The sequence below is a fragment of the Manis pentadactyla genome, chromosome 7, assembly GCF_030020395.1.
Source record: "Manis pentadactyla isolate mManPen7 chromosome 7, mManPen7.hap1, whole genome shotgun sequence".
Classification (NCBI taxonomy): domain Eukaryota; kingdom Metazoa; phylum Chordata; class Mammalia; order Pholidota; family Manidae; genus Manis; species Manis pentadactyla.
Genome location: NC_080025.1, coordinates 30,424,998 through 30,449,084, shown reverse-complemented (window position 1 = coordinate 30,449,084; position 24,087 = coordinate 30,424,998). Strand labels below are relative to the sequence as shown.

General features: G+C 36.5%; 1 protein-coding gene across 3 annotated transcripts; it reads left to right on the top strand.

Annotated features, from left to right (window-relative positions):
* The first annotated feature begins 8,357 nt into the window (after nt 1-8,357).
* On the top strand, nt 8,358-23,622 carry LOC130684441 (disintegrin and metalloproteinase domain-containing protein 18-like). Of its 3 annotated transcripts, XM_057505201.1 has the most exons (5): nt 8,358-8,627; nt 16,127-16,241; nt 18,497-18,656; nt 22,280-22,359; nt 23,104-23,622. In XM_057505201.1, exons 1-5 carry the CDS (start codon nt 8,583-8,585, stop codon nt 23,277-23,279), a joined length of 576 nt encoding a protein of 191 aa, XP_057361184.1. In that variant the 5' UTR covers nt 8,358-8,582; the 3' UTR covers nt 23,280-23,622. The 3 variants fall into 3 exon arrangements, with proteins under 3 accessions (XP_057361184.1, XP_057361185.1, XP_057361186.1); XM_057505202.1 differs by lacking the exons at nt 8,358-8,627; nt 16,127-16,241; nt 18,497-18,656; nt 22,280-22,359 and adding an exon at nt 22,366-22,797 and having other exon boundaries at nt 23,104-23,251; XM_057505203.1 differs by lacking the exons at nt 8,358-8,627; nt 16,127-16,241; nt 18,497-18,656; nt 22,280-22,359 and adding an exon at nt 22,366-22,981 and having other exon boundaries at nt 23,104-23,251.
* The last annotated feature ends 465 nt before the right edge of the window (nt 23,623-24,087 follow it).

Sequence of the window (24,087 nt, the reverse complement as noted above, 5' to 3'; positions counted from 1 at the left end):
GGCAATAAGTACATATCTTTCAATAGTCACCCTAAATGTTAATGGGCTGAATGCACCAATCAAAAGACACAGAGTAATAGAATGGATAAAAAAGCAAGACCCATCTATATGCTGCTTACAAGAAACTCACCTCAAACCCAAAGACATGTACAGACTAAAAGTCAAGGGATGGAAAAACATATTTCAAGCGAACAACAGTGAGAAGAAAGCAGGGGTTGCAGTACTAATATCAGACAAAATAGACTTCAAAACAAAGAAAGTAACAAGAGATAAAGAAGGACACTACGTAATGATAAAGGGCTCAGTCAAACAAGAGGATATAACCATTCTAAATATATATGCACCCAACACAGGAGCACCAGCATATGTGAAACAAATACTAACAGAACTAAAGGGGGATATAGACTGCAATGCATTCATTCTAGGAGACTTCAACACACCACTCACCCCAAAGGATAGATCCACCGGGCAGAAAATAAGTAAGGACACGGAAGCACTGAACAACACAGTAGAGCAGATGGACCTAATAGACATCTATAGAACTCTACATCCAAAAGCAACAGGATATGCATTCTTCTCAAGTGCACATGGAACATTCTCCAGAATAGACCACATACTAGGCCACAAAAAGAGCCTCAGAAAATTCCAAAAGATTGAAATCCTACCAACCAACTTTTCAGACCACAAAGGCATAAAACTAGAAATAAACTGTACAAAGAAAGCAAAGAGGCTCACAAACACATGGAGGCTTAACAACACGCTCCTAAATAATCAATGGATCAATGACCAAATCAAAATGGAGATCCAGCAATATATGGAAACAAATGACAACAACAACACTAAGCCCCAACTTCTGTGGGACGCAGCAAAAGCAGTCTTAAGAGGAAAGTATATAGCAATCCAAGCATACTTAAGAAAGGAAGAACAATCCCAAATGAATGGTCTAATGTCACAATTATCGAAATTGGAAAAAGAAGAACACATGAGGCCTAAGGTCAGCAGAAGGAGGGACATAATAAAGATCAGAGAAGAAATAAATAAAATTGAGAAGAATAAAACAATAGCAAAAATCAATGAAACCAAGAGCTGGTTCTTTGAGAAAATAAACAAAATAGATAAGCCTCTAGCCAGACTTATTAAGAAGAAAAGAGAGTCAACACAAATCAACAGTATCAGAAACGAGAAAGGAAAAATCATGACGGACCCCACAGAAATACAAAGAATTATTAGAGAATACTATGAAAATCTATATGCTAACAAGCTGGGAAACCTAGGAGAAATGGACAACTTCCTAGAAAAATACAACCTTCCAAGATTGACCCAGAGAGAAACAGAAAATCTAAACAGACCAATTACCAGCAACGAAATTGAAGGGTAATCAAAAAACTACCAAAGAACAAAACCCCCGGGCCAGATGGATTTACCTCGGAATTTTATCAGACATACAGGGAAGTCATAATATCCATTCTCCTTAAAGTTTTCCAAAAAATAGAGGAGGAGGGGATACTCCCAAACTCATTCTATGAAGCTAACTAACATCACCCTAATACCAAAACCAGGCAAAGACCCCACCAAAAAAGAAAACTACAGACCAATATCCCTGATGAACGTAGACGCAAAAATACTCAACAAAATTTTAGCAAACCGAATTCAAAAATACATCAAAACCATCGTACACCATGACCGAGTGGGATTCATCCCAGGGATGCAAGGATGGTACAACATTCGAAAGTCCATCAACATCATCCACCACATCATAAAAAGAAAGACAAAAACCACATGATCATCTCCATAGATGCTGAAAAAGCATTTGACAAAGTTCAACATCCATTCATGATAAAAACTCTCAGTAAAATGGGAATAGAGGGCAAGTAACTCATCATAATAAAGGCCATCTATGATAAACCCACAGCCAACATTATATTGAACAGTGAGAAGCTGAAAGCATTTCCTCTGAAATCGGGAACTAGACAGGGATGCCCACTCTCTCCACTGTTATTTAACATAGTACTGGAGGTCCTAGCCACGGCAATCAGGCAAAACAAAGAAATACAAGGAATCCAGATTGGTAAAGAAGAAGTTAAACTGTCACTATTTGCAGATGACATGATACTGTACATAAAAAACCCTAAAGACCCCACCCCAAAACTACTAGAACTGATATCAGAATACAGCAAAGTTGCAGGATACAAAATCAACACACAGAAATCTGTGGCTTTCCTATACACTAACAATGAACCAACAGAAAGAGAAATCAGGAAAACAACTCCATTCACAATTGCATCAAAAAAAAAAAATACCTAGGAAGAAACCTAACCAAAGAAGTGAAAGACTTATACTCTGAAAACTACAAGTCACTCTTAAGAGAAATTAAAGGGGACACTAACAGATGGAAACTCATCCCATGCTCGTGGCTAGGAAGAATTAATATCGTCAAAATGGCCATCCTGCCCAAAGCAATATACAGATTTGATGCAATCCCTATGAAACTACCAGCAACATTCTTTAATGAACTGGAACAAATAATTCAAAAATTCATATGAAAACACCAAAGACCCCGAATAGCCAAAGCAATCCTGAGAAAGAAGAATAAAGTAGGGGGCATCTCACTCCCCAACTTCAAGCTCTACTATAAAGCCATAGTAATCAAGACAATTTGGTACTGGCACAAGAGCAGAGCCACAGACCAATGGAACAGACTAGAGAATCCAGACATTAACCCAGACATATATGGTCAATTAATATTTGATAAAGGAGCCATGGACATACAATGGCGAAATGACAGTCTCTTCAACAGGTGGTGCTGGCAAAACTGGACAGCTACATGTAGGAGAATGAAACTGGACCATTGTCTAACCCCATATACAAAAGTAAACTCAAAATGGATCAAAGACCTGAATGTAAGTCATGAAACCATTAAACTCTTGGAAGAAAACATAGGCACAAAACTCTTAGACATAAACATGAGTGACCTCTTCTTGAACATATCTCCCCGGGCAAGGAAAACAACAGCAAAAATGAACAAATGGGACTATATTAAGCAGAAAAGCTTCTGTACAGCAAAAGACACCATCAATAGAACAAAAAGGAACCCTACAGTATGGGAGAATATATTTGAAAATGACACATCCGATAAAGGCTTGATGTCCAGAATATATAAAGAGCTCACACGCCTCAACAAACAAAAAACAAATAACCCAATTAAAAAATGGGCAGAGGAACTGAACAGACAGTTCTCCAAAACAGAAATACAGATGGCCAACAGACACATGAAAAGATGCTCCACTTCGCTAATTATCAGAGAAATGCAAATTAAAACTACAATGAGGTATCACCTCACACCAGTAAGGATGGCTGCCATCCAAAAGACAAACAACAACAAATGTTGGCGAGGCTGTGGAGAAAGGGGAACCCTCCTACCCTGCTGGTGGGAATGTAAGTTAGTTCAACCATTGTGGAAAGCAGTATGGAGGTACATCAAAATGCTCAAAACAGACCTACCGTTTGACCCAGGAATTGCACTCCTAGGAATTTACCCTAAGAATGCAGCAATCAAGTATGAGAAAGATCAGTGCACCCCTATGTTTATCGCAGCACTATTTACAATAGCCAAGAATTGGAAGCAACGTAAATGTCAATCGATAGATGAATGGATAAAGAATATGTGGCACATATACACAATGGAATACTACTCAGCCATAAGAAAAGGGCAATTCCAACCATTTGAAGCAACATGGATTGAGCTGGAGGGTATTATGCTCAGTGAAACAAGCCAAGTAGAGAAAGAGAAATACCAAATGATTTCACTTATCTGTGGAATATAAGAACAAAGGAAAAACTGAAGGAACAAAACAGCAGCAGAATCACAGAACTCAAGAATGGACTAACAGGTACCAAAGTGAAGGGGACTGGGGTGGGTGGGTGGGTAGGGAGGGATAAGGGGGGGAGAAGTAGGGGGGTATTAAGATTAGCATGCATGGGGGGGTAGGAGAAAAGGGAGGGCTGTACAACACAGAGAAGGCAAGTAGGGATTCTACAACATTTTGCTAAACTGATGGACAGTGACTGTAAAGGGGTTTATAGGGTGGACCTGGTATAGGGGAGAGCCTAGTAAACATAATATTCATCATGTAAGTGTAGATTAGTGATACCAAAAAAAAAAAAAACGGCAGTTCCTGTGTGGTAACCTCCAATGAGTTCTACACAAGGGCATATAAAATTGTAGGCAAAGGGTCTGTTTGTGTTTATACAGAGGATCAAAGCCTAATTGGGCTATCCCGAAAATGAACTAAGATACGATATGAAAAAGAACTTCCAACATCAGCACTCTCGGGAAGACTCATGCCAGAAGATGATCATCAAAAAACCCCAGCAAAGATCCACGCACTGCTACAGCTGTAGATGCACTCACCCCACCAGTTCCTGGACTTGCCATGGGAATGAGGAAGGAGATATCTAAGCTGGCCTGTGCATACAGTAAAACAACAAATTTGACTGGATCTTTACTGTTGGAACTCAATCAAGAATTAGGAGAAGTGCAAATTGTAGCGCTCCAAAGTCTTACAACTACAGACTATTTACTGTTAAAAGAACATAAGGGATGTGAACATTCCCCAGGAATGGGTTGTTTTAATTTGTCTGATTTCTCTCAGACTGTTCAAGTTCAGTTGGACGATATCCACCATATCATAGATAAGTTTTCACAAATGCCTAAGGTGCCTAACTGGTTTTCTTGGTTTCACTGGAGATGGCTGGTAATTACAGGTATGCTTTGGTTATGTAACTATACTCCTGTTATGTTAATGTGTGTGCGCAATTTAAGTAGTAGCTTAAAACCTATGCATGCTGAAGTTACTCTACAAGAAGATATGTCAAAGAAATAATCAATCTTCCCATGTTTTCTGCCGCCTGGTACTTCTATAGCTTTTCTTCTTCCTTCCTAATTACAACCCTTAAATAGAATTCGTGCCTCATATCAAATTTACCGAGTATCATAATTCTTCCAAGTGGTAAAGATACCTCAAGACAAATGCTGGGCATAGAAGCTACAGGGCATAAATATGCAAAGAAATAAAAAGCTAACCATTTCAAACAATAAGGCTTCTCTCTCACTTACCAACTTTACATTTCCCTGTATGGCCCCGGAAGATGACTGGTTAGCCAGAGACGGGTAAGATTCCTCAAGGGAGGAACAACCTAAGACAGGCACAGTTGCAGGGGGGTCATCAGGTGAGAAATTGGGGATCAACAGAGGTGAGGCTTAGAACCTCACCCCCCCTGTTCTGAGAGAATTCTTTTGCATCCGTGGATGTTTTATTGCCCTTGTGTAGCTTGGATTAACACATAGTCTACAGGCACACACCTGATCATCTACATTTGCTCTCTTACAACACTAAACTATGTTTTCTACCTTTATCTTGTATCTACCTACCACTTCAGCATTTTATTAAAAATTATAATAATAAAGAGAGAAATGTTGTATCCACATATAAATCAGGTATAAAAATCAAATGAGTATTCATATTTGAACTGTTTATAATTCATAATGCATGAGTAAAACTGAAAGTTTCTGTGATGACTGCCCTTGTACTGTTCACTATGTAACTTATTCACTATGTAAGAATTTGTTCTCCATGTAAGAACTTGTTTGTTATGCCTCAGAAGATTGGAGACTGACGAAAATTAGGCTTGGGGTGGATTAATGATTGTGCATTGAGCATTGACTCCCCTATACAGAATTTTATTGTTGTTAACAACCATTTGATCAATAAATATTAGAGATGCCCTCAAAAAAAAAAAGTACACACTTCTAATGGTAAAATATATAAGTAAGCGGGATGTAATGTATAGCATAATGAATATAGTCAAGATATTGTAACAGCTTGGTATGGTGATAGCTGGTACCTAGAATTGTCATGTATATAAATGTTGAATCACTATGTTGTACACCTGAAACTAATGTAATGTAATACTGTGTGTCAACTACCCTTCAATAAAAAATAATTATCTACAAAAAAAGAGAAAATACACTCAAACTATTACTAAAAAAAAAAAGAATACTTACAAAAATGATGTTCATCTGCAGTTTATTCATATATTCAAGGGCACGAATGTCTCTCTGTAACTACAGGGTCATTAGTGAGATCAGATTTAAAAGGTCATGCCTATGTAGCTGATGGCACTATTTGTGGTGCGCAAATGGTAACAGAACATGTTCAGTTATATTTAGCCATGTTAAATTATGTAATTTTATCAGATATGTATTTCACGATGCCTATCACAATCACACTGAGTGGATTTGAACCTGGTGCTGCCGCTTATCTCCCATATGATATTAAAAAGATAAACTAAGCCTCCATTATCCAGTAACTTTGATTTTTTAATTAACTTGTCATCACTCCTTACATGAGAAAAAAATGCCTGTGTTTTAAGCACAAGATACCACTAACAGCTGACATTTTTAGATCTTTGAGTTATAACAGCTTTAAAGTACAGAATTCTAATTTAGAGTTTGCAATATTCCATGCTTCCCAAATAAACATAATTGAGCTTTCATTTTATTTAAATTATATGCTTATGTGTAAATCAAAATGTCAGGGTGAGAAGTTTGGAAGAATCAAACAAGAAGTCTGTAATAGGAAAGCATGGCTACAGCGATGTACAAGCTTATGATATGTGCATATATACATATGAACATTTACATTCATGTAGTCACAAAATCAAGGGAGAACAAAAATGGCTCAGAGGCTTATTCAATCTGGAAGTATGAGTGCACACATTACAGAAAACATAAGGCATCTGAGATTTAAAGAGTATTTCATGTATATGGCACTCAGCACTTACTTCTGAATTAAAAATAAAAACTAGACATGATGACTCAATTAGCCAGCTTTTTAGTGTCATGCTGTGTGTTAATTATTTTTATCTTTTTTGTTGAAGTATAATTGACATAAATATCACATTAGTTTCCAGTATACAACATAATAACTCAACATTTGTGTACACTATAAAATGATCACCCCAGTAAGTGTGATTACATCTTAGTGTAATTAAGTAAGTGTAAAAGTTAATGCAATATTATTGACTATACTCCCTGTGCTGTACATTACTTCTCTGTGCCTTCTTTATTTTATAACTGGAAGTTTGTACTTCTTGATCCTGTTCACCCATTTTGTACCCCTCAACCCTGCTTACCTTTGGCAACCACGTATCAAACAGAAAACATCTGTGTCTATGAGTCTGCGTTTTGTTTGATTTGTTTGTTTTGTTTTTTTAGATTCCACATATAAGTGAAATCAAGTGGCATCTGTCTTTGTCTGAATTGTCACCTATCATAATATCTTCAAGGTCCATCCATGTTGTCACAAATGTCAAGATTCATTCTTTTTTATGAAACTGGAAGTTTGTATCTCCTTATCCCCTTCACCTATTTTGCCCATCTCCCAACTCCTCCCTGTACAACCACCAGCTTGTTCTCTGTGTTCATGAGTCTATTTCTGTTTTGTCTGTTTGTTTTTCATGTGCTTTTTGACCATACCTATATCTTCCTTGGAGAAATATCTATTTTTGTCTCCTTTGGCCATTATTTTTGAGTGTTGGTTTTTGTTATTGAGATTTAGGAATTCTATATATATTCTGGATATTAATCCCTTATCAGATGTATGATTTGTTAATCATTTCTCCTATTCTGTGTGTTGCCTTTTCAGTCTCTTGATAGTGTCCTTTTTAATTTTGATTAAGTCCAGAGTATGTGTTCTTTTTTTGTTACCTGTGATTTTGGTATCATATAAAAAAAGCATTTCCAAATTAATGTTAGGAAGCTTTTTCCTGTGTCTGCTAAGAGTTTCATAGTTTTAACTCCTATGCTTGGGTCTTTGATCACTTTGAGTTAATTTTTGTATATGGTGTAAGATAAAGGTCTAAGTTCATTCTTTTGATATCTAGTTTTCCCAGTACTATTTGTTGAAGAGACTGTTCCATGCCATTGAAGAGTCTTGGAAGCCTTATTGAAAATCATTTGACCATATTTACAAGGCTTTATACCTGGGCTCCCTAATCTAATCCATTGGTCAATGTGACCAGTTAACTTTTCTCTTGCCAGATTATTTTGATCAATATCATAATAAAGATTCATGACAATGTACAATCCAAAATATTACTTATATTTGAAACCCAAACAAAATTACTGAATTATGTTCTAATTTTTGAAGGGACAAATCATTAACATTAATCTAACCAATTATTCACAGCAGAACATTAACATAATATAGAAAACTCCCAATGGACATTCTCAATTCAATTCCCAATTGTAGGTGTCAAAACAAATTATATGATATCATTACATAAACTATGTCAAGGTGAACATCCTCAGATTTTTTTCTTAAATTTATTGTTTAGAATTTTGTATTGGACTTGCAGAGTCAGAGTAATATGGAATCAAAAGTCTCTACTTGACTAATCTCATATATCTACATATATAAAACATAATTCTTATATTACATCAAATTTGTGAATGACTATGAAATATTATGTTTGTTTTATTATAGTATTGTGTAAGTAAAACCTGCAAGGAAGTTCATTTAATGGGATATAACTGTAATGCCACTACAAAATGCAAAGGGAATGGGGTAATTTTTTTTTTTGTAGCTCTAAATTGCAAGTTATTTTGTGGGCAATTCAAAGTAAAAATGTATTCTGTTTGGAAGAATTGCAAATCTAGGTTACCTTTAAACTGACCTTGCCTAAAAATAGCTAATATAAAGAAAGTCAGCTGAGCTAATTCAAACACTATTAAATGACTTGTACTATATGTGTTGAATTTATAAATTAGTAAAAATGAATTAGAACAACTTACGATTAGGAACATGTTTAAATGAAAAACATTTATTCTTTTCTTATGCCAATAAACACACATTTTACCTAGATACCTGAACATATTTTATCATTCCTCATATTCTTCATAATTAAAATGTATGGCTACATAATAATTTACAGAGAGTATACTTAAAAAATGTTGACATGGTAGAGAATTTTCTGATTGTTCTTATGAAGAGGTTTCTAATAGGCAGTGTATCCTCATGCAAAAGAACTTTTTGTTTCCTCTCAACTGCTTCTCTGTTTTTGTCTGGTAATACAAATTTTTTGTTACTTTTACATGTCATTTTCATATCTTCACATTTATAATTTTGCTTTTTTTTCCTTATTTTCCTAAAAGAAAATCAGTGTATACTGCAGTCAACATAAGACTGATCCCAAATTCACCAAATTTACTAGTATTCAACTTTATAATTTTTAAACTGATTGGAGCGAGACTATGTAAAATATCTCAGCATTGCCTTCAGTGTTCTGTGGGCTTTATCTTAATACTAACACACTGATGTTATCCTTTATGTTAATGTGTTCCTTAATGTCAATGTTATCATCTTTAAATTCAGCAAACAAAATAGCTACACTTTTTATTTTTACTTTCTGTAACAGTTATTGGCCTGGTCTTTTTCTTTCTTGTTCAATCATCTGTTTTAAGTCTTCAGCCTTAATGTATTTTATAACATCTCAGAGTTAGAGATTGTAGATTATTGATACTTTGTTTTATTGAATACAAATTTGTTTTCTTAATTTATTACTATTTGTATTCCTGTTTTATTTTTACTTAAGACTTTTTGGATGTTTCTCCTTTTGATAAAACTTTTTACCATGAAATATGACACACATAAAAGAAATAAATAAAACTTCTATATTCATTCTTAAATTTTCTCTACGATGTTACATTTCATGATTAAAATGTTTAAGAAGGAAAACTATTTAAAAGAAATATATAAGGACAAAGAAAAAACTGAAGGAACAAAGCAGCAGCAGACTCACAGAACCCAAGAATGGACTAACAGTTACCCAAGGGAAAGGGACTGGGGAGGGGGGGTGGGAAGGGAGGGACAAGGGGGGAAAAGGGGCATTACGATTAGCAGACATAATGTAGGGGATGGAGGGCCCGAGGAGGGCTTTACAACACAGAGAAGAGAAGTAGTGATTCTATAACACCTCACTACGCTGATGGACAGGGACTGTAATGGGGTGTTGGGGGGACTTGATGATGGGGGGAGTGTAGTAACCATAATGTCACTCACTGTAGATTAATTATACCAAAATAAAAAATAAAAAATAAAAAAAGTACTTAATCAAGTAAAATCTAAATAAATCCAAGAGAATCTCTGTTTTCTTCCCAGTGATATCTCAACAGATAGTCAACTCTATCACTGACAGTGCATGGAATTTATTTATAACTCCTTCATTTACAATTCCAGTTCAGTTTTATGAGCATGTAATTGTTCAGAAATCTCCATTATGAAATTTTGGCAGTTGTTCAAGTATTCTTTCTTTATTTGTGATATACTTTTATTTATTAATAAGATTTCCTATTTTTTAGAACAGTTTTGGGTTCACAGCAAAATTGGGAAGTCCAGTCTTCCCATATATCTCTTGCTCCCACACATGCATAACCTACAGCATTACCAACATCCTGCACCAAAATGGTGCATTTGTTATAAACGATGAGCCTGCACTGATGCACCATTATGGCCCAAGGTCCATAGATTACCTTAGAGTCACTCTTGGTGTTGCACATTCTGTGGGTTTGGACAAATGTATAGTGACATGTATCCATCATGATGATATCATACAGAGTATTTTTCCCAGCCTAAAAATCCTTTGTGCTTCTCCACTCATCTCCCCTCCTCACTCAACCTATGACAACCACTGATCTTTTTACCATGTCCATAGTTTTGCCTTTTCCAGAATGTCATAGACTTGAAAATAAGCAGTATGTCACCTATTCAGAGTGGTTTCTTTCCCTTAATAACATGCATGTAACGTTCCTTCATGCCTTTTAATGGTTTGGTAGCTCATTTCTTTTTAGTGCTAAATAATATTCCATTATCTGGATATACCACAGTTTATTCATTCAGCTACTAAAAGACATTCTGGTTACTATCAAGTATTTGCTGTTATCAGTAAAGCTTCTTAAATACCCATGTGCAGGTTTTTGTTGTTGTTGTTGTTATCATTAATCTACAATTACACAAAGAACATTATGTTTACTAGGGTCCCCCCTTCACCAAGTCCCCCCGACAAACCCCATTACAGTACTGTCCATCAGCATAGTAAGATGTTGTAGAATCACTACTTGTCTTCTCTGTGTTGCACAGCCCTCCCCATGCCTCCCCCCACATTATACATGCTAATCGTAATGCCCCCTTTATTTTTCCCCACCCTTATCCCTCTCTTCCCACCCATCCTCCCCAGTCCCTTTCCCTTTGGTAACTGTTAGTCCATTCTTGGGTTCTGTGATTCTGCTGCTGTTTTGTTCCTTCAGTTTTTCTTTGTTGTTATACTCCACATATGAGTGAAATCATTTGATACTTGTCTTTCTCTGCCTGGCTTATTTCACTGAGCATAATACCCTCTAGCTCCATCCATGTTGTTGCAAATGGTAGGATTTGTTTTCTTCTTATGGCTGAATAATATTCCATTGTGTATATGTACCACGTCTTCTTTATCCATTCATCTACTGATGGACACTTAGGTTGCTTCCATTTTTTGGCTATTGTAAATAGTGCTGCGATAAACATAGGGGTGCATCTGTCTTTTTCAAACTGGGCTCCATGTGCAGGTTTTGGCGTGGACATATTTTCAACTCTTTTGGGTGTGTGTATTTTTCTCTTCATCAGTCTCCCTAGCAATTGATCATCTTTTTAGTAATCCAAAAATTAATAATCTAAGTATCAATACCAAAAAGTTAGGCACAACAGAGTATATTGAAAATTTATTTCATGATTGACTATAAGTGGTGGAGATTCCTGTGTGATCTCTATTGTTAAAGACAAAGGTTTCAACATTTCACATTTTAGTATAATATTTGCAGGATTTTTTTTTGGCAAGATAGTACTTATTCAGTTAAAATAATTGACATGACTAATTTGCTGTTATTTTATCATGAATAGATGTTAAATTTTATCAGACTTTTCTGTATTGATTTATCTAACCATATGATTTCCCCCTTCAACCTGTTAATGTACAAATAAATTTGTTGATTTCTTAATTGCAAACCAACCACTAATTTCCAGAATAAAATCAACCATGGCCTTTTTAAAATTTAATTTTTAATATATTGTTTGATATATTAATTCCTATTTTATGAATGAGACTAATTTTTAAGTTTTATATCTTATACTTAATGTAAAATGAGTTGAAAGGATGTTTCTTTATTAGTTATTTTTAAAAACAATTAATATACATTTTTAAAGCCATTCAGATTACAGAAAAATAAGTGAAAAGCACAAAGAGCTACCATTGTTCCCTCACTCCCTCTCCCCATGCCTGCTTAGTGTGGCACATTTGTTACAATTTGTGAGCCAATGTCTAAAAATATTATTAACTAAAGTCCATGGTTTACATTGCAGTTAACTCTTTTATACATTATATATATTATGAAATATAACATGGTTCCATCATTACAGTATCATACAAGATAGTTACAGTGCCCTAAAAATCCCGTGCTTCAGTCAACCCTTCCTCCTTCCCCACAAGCTTCTAGCAACCAAAGATCTTTTCACTGTTTCCATAGTTTTGCCTTTTCCAAAATGTCACAGAGTTGGAATCATACAGTGTGTGTATGTGTGTGTACGTATATATTTTTGTGGCTTCATAGCTTCCTTTTATCATGGAATAATATTCCATTGCATGACGTACCATAGCCTATTTATCAATTTTGGTTTCTTATAACCTTTACAATCATGAATACAGGCACTATAAACATTCATGTGCAAGTTTTTGTGTGTACATAAGTTATCAACTCACTTGGTTAAATACCAGGAAGCCCAATCACTGGATTATATGGTTATGGCATGTTTATTTTTTTAAGAAATTACTTATAAAGTAGTTGTATCCTTTTGCATTCCCAACGAACAAGGAATTAAATTCTTGTTCCACATCCTCACCAGTGTTTGGTGTTTTTGGTGTTTTGGATTTAACCCATTCTGATTATTGGGTAGTGGTAACTCATTGGTGTTTAAATTTGTAAATCCATAATGACATATGATGTTGAGCATCTTTTCTTATGCTTATTTGCCATTTTTTCTTATGCTTCCTTGCCCTTCATCTTCTTTGGTATGGTGTCTGTTCTGATCTTCTGCCCATTAAAAAATATTGGGTTGTTTGTTTTCTTATTGTTGGGTTTTAAGAGTTCTTTGCATATTTTGGACCAGACCTTTATGTGTTGGACATATCTGCCTAAAATATTTTTTCCCAGTCTGTGGCTGTTGTTTCATTCTCTGAACAGTGTCTTTAACAGAGTAAAAGTATTTAATTTTGGTTAATTCCATGTCTTTCTTTCATAGAATATGCTTTTTGTGCTATATCTAAAAAGTCATCTGCAAACCCAAGGCGACTAGATTTTCTCTTAGGTTACCTTCTAGGAGTTGTATAGCTTTGTATTTGACATTTAGCTCTATGATCCATTTTGAGCTAATTTTCATGAAAGTCATCATTTTTTTTTGCACATGAATATCCAACACTAAAAGGAAGATCATCGTCTCTCCATTGAATTGCCTTTGCTCCATTATCAAAGATCAGTTGACGCTGTCTACGCGGGTCTAACTCTGGTCTCTCTATGCTGTTGCATTGATGTGTTTGTCTATTCCTGTGCTCATACTATACTTTCTTAATTATTACAGCTTTATAGTAAGTATTCCTGTCAAGTTGCCGAAGTGATCTTGTTTTTGTTTAGTATTCTGCTGGCCATTCTGGGCCTTTTGCCCATCCATGTAAACATGAGTTTGCCTTATCAGTTTGTCAATATCTGAAAAATAACTAACTGGGATTTTGAATGGAATTGTGTTGACTTTATAGATCACATTGGGAAGAACTGACATCCTGACAATATTGAGTCATCATATCCATGTAGCTAGAATATCTTGTATTTATAAAGATCTTTGAGTTTCCTTCATTGGACTTTTGCAGTTTTCCTCATATGGACTGTGGACATATTTTGTTCAATTTATAACCACGTATTTCTTTTTTTGGTGCTCATGTAAATGGTGTTGTATTTTTAATTTCCAGTTCCAATTTTGTATTGTGTATAGATGGGCAATTGACTTTTGTGTTTTGACCTTTCATCGTGCAGCCTCGTGTAATCACTTACTGGTTCTTGTAGCTTTTTGGTTGATTCTTTGGTATTGTTTTCATAGGCTGTCATGTCATCTGAGAACAAAGACAATTTTATTTCTTCCCAATTTTTGCATCTTTTATTTCCTGCTCTTACCTTATTGCATTAATTAGGACTTCTAGTATAATATTGAACAGGAATGGAAGGAGGAAACATCACTTCCTTGTTCTTGATCTTAGCAGGAATACTTTTAGCTCCTCACTCTTTTTAAATGTATTTCTCCAATGTAGTATGCCATGTTAATTTGTGCATTTCTAACTAAGACAGAAATTTCTGTGTATTTCAAAATAAAACTAAACCTTAGAGAGGGTCATGTTCAAATGAACAAAAGTAATAAAAACATTCCGTCCCTGGAAACCAAGAAAGGGGATACACGTCACAACCCAGGGAACACTTCCCACGTTCCTTTTGCCTCTTCTTCACAATTTTCTTTCATGTCATTTTATGCTGGAGCCTCTCATCTGCCACCTTCTACCCCCAAAACACAGGCAAAAACTCACAAAATAAATCCTGTTGTTCTCTAAACCCCCAATTTACTCTCTTCTTTCCCTTTGTTCTCTTCTTCCTTTTTCTCCCTCAACATTGTCTCTTTTCTACTCTCTTTTATTTGCTTTTCCTTTTCTCCTTTGGCTTCCCCCTCTTCTCTTTGTATTCTTAGCTTTACTCCTTCTCGGCCCTTTCCATTTTTATGGAGATGTTACTGACACATAGCATAATATTCGTTTCAGGTGTACAACACAGTGATGCAATATCTGTATATATTGCAAAGTGGTCACCACAGTAAGTCTAGTTAAATCCATCACCACACAGTTACACCTTTTTTTTTCTTGTGATGAGGACTTTTAAGATCTACTTTCTCAGCAAATTTCAAAAATGCAGTACAATATCATTACCTACAGTCTCACTATGCTGTACATTACATCTCATGACTTATTTATTTTATAATTGGAAGTTTGTACCTTTTGACCCCCCTTCAGCCATTTTGCCCATCCCCATCTCCTGCCTCTGCAACCACCAATCTGTTCTTTGTATCTATGAGCATGTTTTTTTTTTTGTAGATAATTATTTTTTATTGAAGGGTAGTTGACACACAGTATTACATTAGTTTCAGGTGTACAACACAGTGATTCAACATTTATATACATGATAATTCTAGGTACCAGCTATCACCATACCAAGTTGTTACAATATTTTTATTATATTCCTTATGCTATACATCACATCCTGGTTACTTATTTATTTTACAATTGGAAGTGTGTACTTTTTTTTTCTTTTTGTGAGGGCATCTCTCATATTTATTGATCAAATGGTTGTTAACAACAATAAAATTCTGTATAGGGGAGTCAATGCTCAATGCACAAACATTAATCCACCCCAAGCCTAATTTTCGTCAGTCTCCAATCTTCTGAAGCATAATGAACAAGTTCTTACATGGGGAACAAATTCTTACATAGTGAATAAGTTACATGGTGAACAGTACAAGGGCAGTCATCACAGAAACTTTTGGTTTTATGAGCATGTTTTTTTTTATAATTCCACATGTGAGATCATATAGAATGTGTGATATTTGTGAAAAATTCTAAATTCACCCAATGACGTGCCCTCCTCTGTGAATATGATGGTCGTAATTTAATGACTCCTATTTGTTAAAAGATGATTGGGGAAGACAAAGTAATTATCAAAAACAGTCAATATAATGGGGTCGGAAATATGCTATCATGTATGTAGTGATTTTTGTCATTCATTATTATATTGTCAAAATTTTCACTAATTTTTCTAACCCCTTTTTCATATTTACAGTATTATTAAACCTAGAAAAATAGTGATTTTTATTCTTTATAATTTAGGTATTTATATGTAAGAGGTAAAGACTAACATGATTTATAGTAATTATGTGTTTTTCTGTTTCAGATATGTAATAACTTAGGTAATTGTCATTGCTTTCCGGGCTATAGGCCTCCAGACTGTGAATTCCAGATTGGTTCACCAGGGGGAAGTATTGATGATGGAAATGTTCAGAAATCTAGTAAGAAGAAATTAAATTTTTTAAACCACACAGAATGTCATTTTATGAAATAACTGAAGAAATATACTGCCAAGTCAAATTTTATGATCTGTGTAATTGTAAGAGTTATCTTGAATAGTGGCCTCAATCAAATTAGTGTGACACAATGTTTGTGATGAGATTTTCTGAGACATTCAGTTTCAGTCAACTTAGTTAAACAAGTTAGAGTACTCAAAAAACTTTAAATTTTTTATATAAAATTATAAATTTTTATATATAAATATGTAAGTATTATACAGGTAATAGCATGAATGCAAAACAAATCCAAATATGGAAGAATGACACTACACAAGTGATTTGCATCCCATATTATTAAAAACCTTGTAGGAAGCAACTATAGGATAAAGTGTTCATTTTGAATGAAATTTGGAAAAGACATGGCAAAGTATAAATAGAAAGAGTAGCAAATCATATTTTGACTGATGAAGTCCATGTTTATACTCTCTCTTGTTCCCATGAATGAAGGTAAGTGCCAGAGCATATCCACTAATTAAATCATTCAATCATCATTAATACATTACCTCCACAGCATGTTGTTAAGTGTCAGGGAAGGCAATAATATTGATATCCACAATTCAGAAAGTCTTTTCAAGCAAAAAAGTGAAGAGCAGTTTTCATAACATGAGGAATGAAGGTAAATTACTTAGCACTATGTTTGATTATAAAAGCTTGAAGTAAGCTGAAAGAGAAGATAAATAAGTCATCACATAATATCAAATATTTGTTAGCAATAAGAAATAAGGCATGATGATCAGTTGTGTCTGGCACAAGCACCAGAATGGATAATGATGGTTTAACCATGTTTTCATAAAAGGATCAGGATAGACAAAGCATGAAGTCATTGAATTTGACTTTGAATAGACAGCATCTAGGTCACATGTAGAAGAACCCACGTGAAGATGTCTACAGGAATCCACGGGTGTCTGATAATAGTTTCAACTAAGTAGGGATGTCAGGGATTGGTAATCCTTAGATTATAATTCACTTATAATTAATTAAAGAAATTTGTGAGATGGTAAAAATGTATACCTTCTTTATGTGGCATAAGAGATTTGGGTATAATTTCAGGGACATAATTTCTAGATTATTGCTGATTCTTGAGAGAAAGATAATAAAAAGGAGTAGTCCCAAGGCCTTCTGTTTCTGGCCATGACAGAATAACACTAGAGAATTAGATGAGGTATTTGTTACCAGATAATAAATAGTATAGGACTATGACCCTTGAGATAAGGGACATACATGCATAAGACTCAGCACTGTGTCTTTAAGTCAGTATTAACCATTCTTGCCTACCGTGTAATGGGTGATTCAGATGAAAAGGACAAAGAATGCGCAGGAAAGACACTTGAAGAAACAATGACCCCAAATTTCCTAAACAAGATGGAAAACACCAACGTTCAGTTACAAGAAGCTAAGTGGACCTCAAGCTAGATAGATATAAAGAACTTTACGCCTAAGAAAATCATAATCAGGCTTCTGAAAATCAATAGTGTAGAAAAAAGTTTTAGAGCAGCTTGAGCTGGACTTCTGTTATCCTGCAATGTAGAGGGAGGAGATCAGGAAAACCTCTCCTCCAAAAGCCGCCGAAAGGACGGGCCACCTGTCAAACGAACCACTTCAGTTCTATGGAAACCAACCAAAGCCACACTAAAAAGTTGTTTCCTCATGAAAACCACTTCAGTTAGCAGGAGTGAGTCCGTGGCTTCCTGCCCTGCGGCCGCCCCGTCTCCGCAGGCCCAGCTCTGTCACCGCGGCAGTTCAGCCAGGACGCGGCAAGAGGTGAAAACCGCGAGCTTTGCCGTCGCTCTCCGTTGGTTTCCTTTAAGGAGGGAAACTGTGAATTTGGCGGGAGAGGGATGGGGGTTTTCCCACAGTCCATTCCCTTCTCAGTTTTTAACTTAAGTCCTGTTAATGTATTACCCTTCAAAATACTGATGTTATAAATAAGCTGAATGTGGTAAGCAAAACTCAAGACATGTATACAATACCATAAAATTAATATGCGTAAAAGACAAACAGGAGATCTATGAAAAACGTACCATTGTCATTTTGGGTCATGGGCTTAGGTATGGTTCTATCTCCCCCATAAGAGTTTGCAGCATATTGAAGTTTCGATTATGTTTTTATGGGTATTTATGCAAATATATGATTAAAGTGAAAGAAACACACTTGAAATACTCAGTGAATATCCACTGAATTCTATGTTTCATTTCTAGATACAATTTTTATTAAAAAAGGCTACAATGCACAAAAGAACAACTGGCTTATTCTGAGTTTCCTCATTCTTCTGCCCTTTTGTGTAATTTTCACCGTTATGATTATGAAGCAAAATGAAATGAGAAAAGTATGCAACATAGAGAACACAGAATATAAAGGGTAAATATAAATATACAAATAATGTATTATCTTAAACTGCAACAGTCACTGACCAGGGTCATAAATTCATAGATGTACTGTACATTTGTTATATTTATTCCTAAGTCTGTGCTATTTATAATCTAGTGTAAATGCCATTTTTACTATTTTGTTTTCTAATAGTTTACTGTTAGCATGTTGGAACAAGTCAAAATTTGGACTATCCTAGAGCTGTTTTCCTGATAACTGTTCCACTCTGTGCTAGGGACTTAGTATTTCAGATAATTTATTTGGTGCATGATTTTAAGTTCCTTTCCAAGTGGGATCTAAATTACATATTGGTGTTGGTTTTCTTCAGGGAAACCCTTTTTTAATTTAGAAGCTGTGTGAAAACTTTCATTAATAAATTCTTTGAACCTCAAGATTTTTCTATTAAAGTCTCAGAACACTGTAACACTTCCTATTAGTATTCTCAAATGCTGTAAAAAAAATCTCTCTTCAGTATTCCCTTGAAATTAGATACTATTTCTTACAAATTTATACCTGCCATTCTTACATCTGTGTCTCTTCTGACCAAACATTTAACTCACTGAAGGCAAGAAACCCTCATTTAAGTACCTAAAAGTAACCTTACAAATGTCAGTTTTCTTGAAAGCTACCACCATTAAGTGGTCCACTTAATGAAAAAACTCATTTGTACACACATGACATGTATACTGTTGAGGGAAGTAATGGACCGTACGTAGTCTCTGAAAGCAGAAGTGACTTAATTTTGGCCTGTCATGATTCTTTGCAGAGAAAAAGAGAAAAGAAAATTCAAAGAATGGCCTCATGGGTAATATCACTGGGGGGATCTGAGTAATGCCAATGCTCAGTACATCTCCCCAATCCAGAACTTCCCCTGCTGAGCCTTCGTGAATGCCCCTTTATGACCTCTCCCAGCAGACCTGGGAGGTGCACCTTCAGGCCTTGCATCTTTATGTCTTCTACAAGTAATATATATATATATATATATATATACATATATATATATATATATATATATATATATTGGAGCCATTGAAAACGTTATTTTAACCAGCTGGAAATAAAAGTATTTCACCTTGCAGCAATATATTCATTTACATCATGTATTTCCTTCTTAAGTTTATAAAGGACTTCAAGGCTTAGCTGATTCTGGAATAGCTAACATAGAACCGTCTATCCTGTCTGGAGTCACGAGGGACTTAGTTAGCAGGGCAACTAGGCTGGAGCCTTACAAAGTCCTATTTCCCTCCCTTTACTTAATTTCGTGATACTTGATGCTACAGGTAAGACAGTCTTGCCTCTGAAGTACTGCCACCACTACTTTGTGTATGTGGAGTGTATGAGAGCTGAATTACCTGGTTTTCCCCCTTTGTTTATTTTCTTAGTTTTCCAAGGGAACTTTTTATCCATCTTTTTGTTATATTTTTGGATGGCCTCTGCAAACACGCCCTCTCAGTCCTGCTCTTCACAACACTCTCAATCTTTCATTTGAGTGAACTTAACATAAAATATTAATAGACAAAATACTGGGCCTTCTTATAAAATATGCGAATCTAATTCACTTGTCTTTCTGCTTGTCACAAAAACAGTCATTGAAATTAACAATATAACACACTAAGAAAATTTTATGTTAAGTGAAACCCTGAAGACACTAAGGAAGGAGCACAGTGGGTATCACAAAGTGGGGAAAGGTCCAGCCAGGCTGGGAGAGTTAAAGAAGGATACTAGGAGATCCTCATTAATCTTTTTGGCTTCACACACAACCTGGAAATAATGGATGACTGTGACCGACAAAGTGTTACATGGTAACAGATAGACCGGTGGGTACTTTAAAATAAGTAAATAAATAATTAGTGAAAGAAATTTCTGAGAAATGCAATTCCATTCATACATAACATGTTCTGTTGGTCTCCACTTGGGTTCAAGAAATTATGTCCCTCTTTTGTTTTATATATATGTGTGTATATATACACACACACACCAGTTACATATCTATAAAACCATATATATAACTACATAAAGAATTATTTAACTATACATAGATAGACATAAACACACACATATATGTACACTTCCTTATATATAAGCAATGTAATATTCCTAATTAATTTGCTTTTTATATGCTTTGCTAATTAGTTTTGAGAAAATCCAAATCTGGTTTATGGCCTGGTACATTTAGGATAATTTTGGTTGAAAAATAATAGAAAAGACTGAGTATCTCCTTTTCTCTAGTCTCAGTTCAAACCATCATCTTCAGATAGACTTCCCTTTTGGTGGGAAGATGGATGATTCTTAGATGTTTCTTAGAAGAGTAAGTAGTCCACCTAAACATCCAATGGGTGTGAGGTTGTAGCTCATTGTGATTTTTATTTATATTTCCCTATGATTGATGATTTGAGCATCCTTTAATGTGGTGATAGGCCGTTTCTAAATCTTCTTTTGGAGAAATGTCTATTCAAATCCTGGTCAATCAGGTTGGGTTTTTCTTTTGTTTGTTTAGTTTTGATTTTGTTGCTGAGTTTTGGGAGTTCTCTGTATATTCTGGGTATTAATCCCTTATAAGGGAAATTTTCTCCCATTCTTTAAATTTGCCTTTTACTCTATTGAGGTACAAAATAATTGAAAGTAGGGTCGTGAAGAGAGATTGTACCTCCGTGTTAATCACAACATTACTCACAGTAGCTAAAAGGTGGAAGCAACCCAAGTGTCCATGATAGATGAATGGATGAGCAAGATGTGGTGGTCTAGACAGACACTGAAATTTGGGGGGAAATAAAAAGGAGGAAATTCTGACAACTGCTACAACATGGATAAACTTTCAGGACATCATGCTAAGTGAAATAAGGCAGTCACAAAGGACAAACACTGTATGATTCCACTTACATGAGGTACCCAGAGTAGTAACATTCCTAGAAACAGTAAGTATAATGGTGGTTGCCAGGGCTTGTGGGGAGGAGGGAATGGGGGCTCCTGTTTAATGGGTATATAGTTTCAGCCTTATGAGTTCTGGAGCTGGTTGGTGGTGATTGGGTAACTGTGAATTTACTTAGTAGCAATGAACTATACACTTAAATGTGGTTAATATGGTAAATTTTAGGTTATGTGTATTTTAACCACACTAAACATTATTTTGGAAAAAAAAACCCCTGAAACTAGGTAAGCCACCAACCTGCACATTAAAACATGAAAGTTCTTTCCAAATTAACTCTATTTGCCGTTCAGTGTGGAACTCTATATTAACTGGGAAAAATTTCTATTTAGCCTTTCATGTAGACTCCCTAAGCCATAGGTTTTTCTAAGAAACAAAAGCATACCAAACTGAATAAGTGGATTTCAATTGTTTTCCAGTCATTTCATGGGTGAAATTATTTCGCCTCATACTTAAATTATAAATCAGTACTAAAGTAGTAAATCATGTAATGTTTAGCATTTTAGTTGGACTACTTACTGTTCTAAGAAACATCTAAAATACTATTGATTTTTGATATCCTCGTAGTGTGAGTGTGGTTTTGAGCTGTATCTTAAATTAGAACTCTGGCAATAGGCTGATTGACATAGGCAGTGGTCTGCTACTAAAAATACTGTGAATTTCTATTTTCTGTTCTCCTTCACTACAGTAATTCAGCCATTGTGCCAGAAAACCATGACCTGGACTATGCCAAGAATTTGACCAGCAAATGTCCTGTTTCCAGAGAATGTGAGCTCAATAACCCCTGCGTTACCCCCGAATGCGATTAAAATGTCGAATGTTTGGAAACCAAACACCACGTGGGCAGGAGCACAGCGGGTCCCGGGTTACCTCCTGCCGCGGACGGTGGAGGGGCCGGCGGCTGCACCTGCGCGTCCGGCTCCTCAGAGCCCCGCCCCGCTCCTGGAGCACAGCCCCTCCCCCGCCACAGGTCGCAGGCCCCTCCCCATGCCCCGCCTCCGAGGGCAGCCACGCCGCCTCATCTGTATCCCCGTATGAGCACCGTTCCCCGGGGTGTAGGCCCCGTCCCTCCGCCGCACTCCGCTGGGAAGCTCAACCCTGCCTCTTCCACAACCGCCTGCGCAGTGGCGGGGCTGGCCGGCCGTCCGGTGCTTCCTGTGCTGCTGACCCTCTCAGTCCTGGGCCGGCTGACCCCCGCGGGCCCTCGTGAGCGCAGGAGCCCGCTCCTGGGGGGGCCCCCGGGCGGGCGGGGTTGCCCGGCGTCCGCGCAGAGCCGCTCGCCGGGGTCCGCGGGGCCTGACGGCCGGAGGGCTCCGCTCGGGCCTGGGCGCGGTGTCCCGCCCTGGCCTGACCCTGCACCCGCGGGAGAGGGCGCGCACCCTCTGCGGAGGTGCGGAGGGGGACCCGGTCGGGGGCTTCTGAGACCAGCCCTTCACCTACGCCCCTTCTGGGGAAGCCTCGGAGGATGCTGTCCGGCCCTGGGGACGCTCACACACGTTTTCCTTACTGCAGACGCTGGAACATCACTTCTGCAAGTTACAGAACCACAGAAGATCGAGACACACACCAGTGATGATGTTTCTTACATGCATGCCGTTAAGAACACATTCTGTATATTTTCTGTGTATTTTAAACACATTGATACATATCCATTCTTTAAGATTATGTTTGTGTTCATATTTTGTTAATGAGTTACGTTGTATGAATGAGAACAATCGTTTTGGTATTTTAATTTTTTTCATTATTTCCCAAGTAATATATAAACGTAGTGGAAATATTTTTAAAATACAGACTCAGGAAAAAAAGTGACAAAAATTTCTCTCTCTAAAAGATGTATAATTTAAATACTCTTACATAAGTGAGATCATACTAACACGTTTGATTCTTGGGGTAGGTAGGTTCTGTATCAAGTCCCACCACACGGAGTCAGCTAATGCTGAATCATTGCTTCAAGGGGAAGTATGTAGATGTCTCATATAGATCATCTTAAATTCTAAAAGCAACTCATCCGGGGAGATTCTATTTTCTCTAGGTCACGATCAAAGGACGTTCAGAAGTGAGAGTGACTTAACGTTAAACAACGGGCAAAGGACCTGAACAGACGTTTCCCGTAGAAGATGGCCAACAGACACAGGAAGAGATGCTCCGCATCACTGGTCCTCCGGGGGATGCAAACCCAAGCCCCGATGAGACAGCGCCTCACGCCTGTTAGAATGGCTGGTACCAAAAAGACAGGAACTAGCAGGTGCTGGCGAGGATGTGAAGAATAAGGAAATAAATACTCTGTTGGTGGGAGTATAAATCAGTGCAGCCACTACGTAAAACAGTACGGTTTGTCATAAAACTAAAAATACAAAGACCATATGACCTCATAAATGCCACTTCTGGGAATTTACCTGAAGAAAAAACCCCCACTAATTTGAAAAGATACCCACCTCTATGTTTATTGCAGCACTGTGAAAGTTATGAACAAACATCTTTTAAAAAATAAATTTA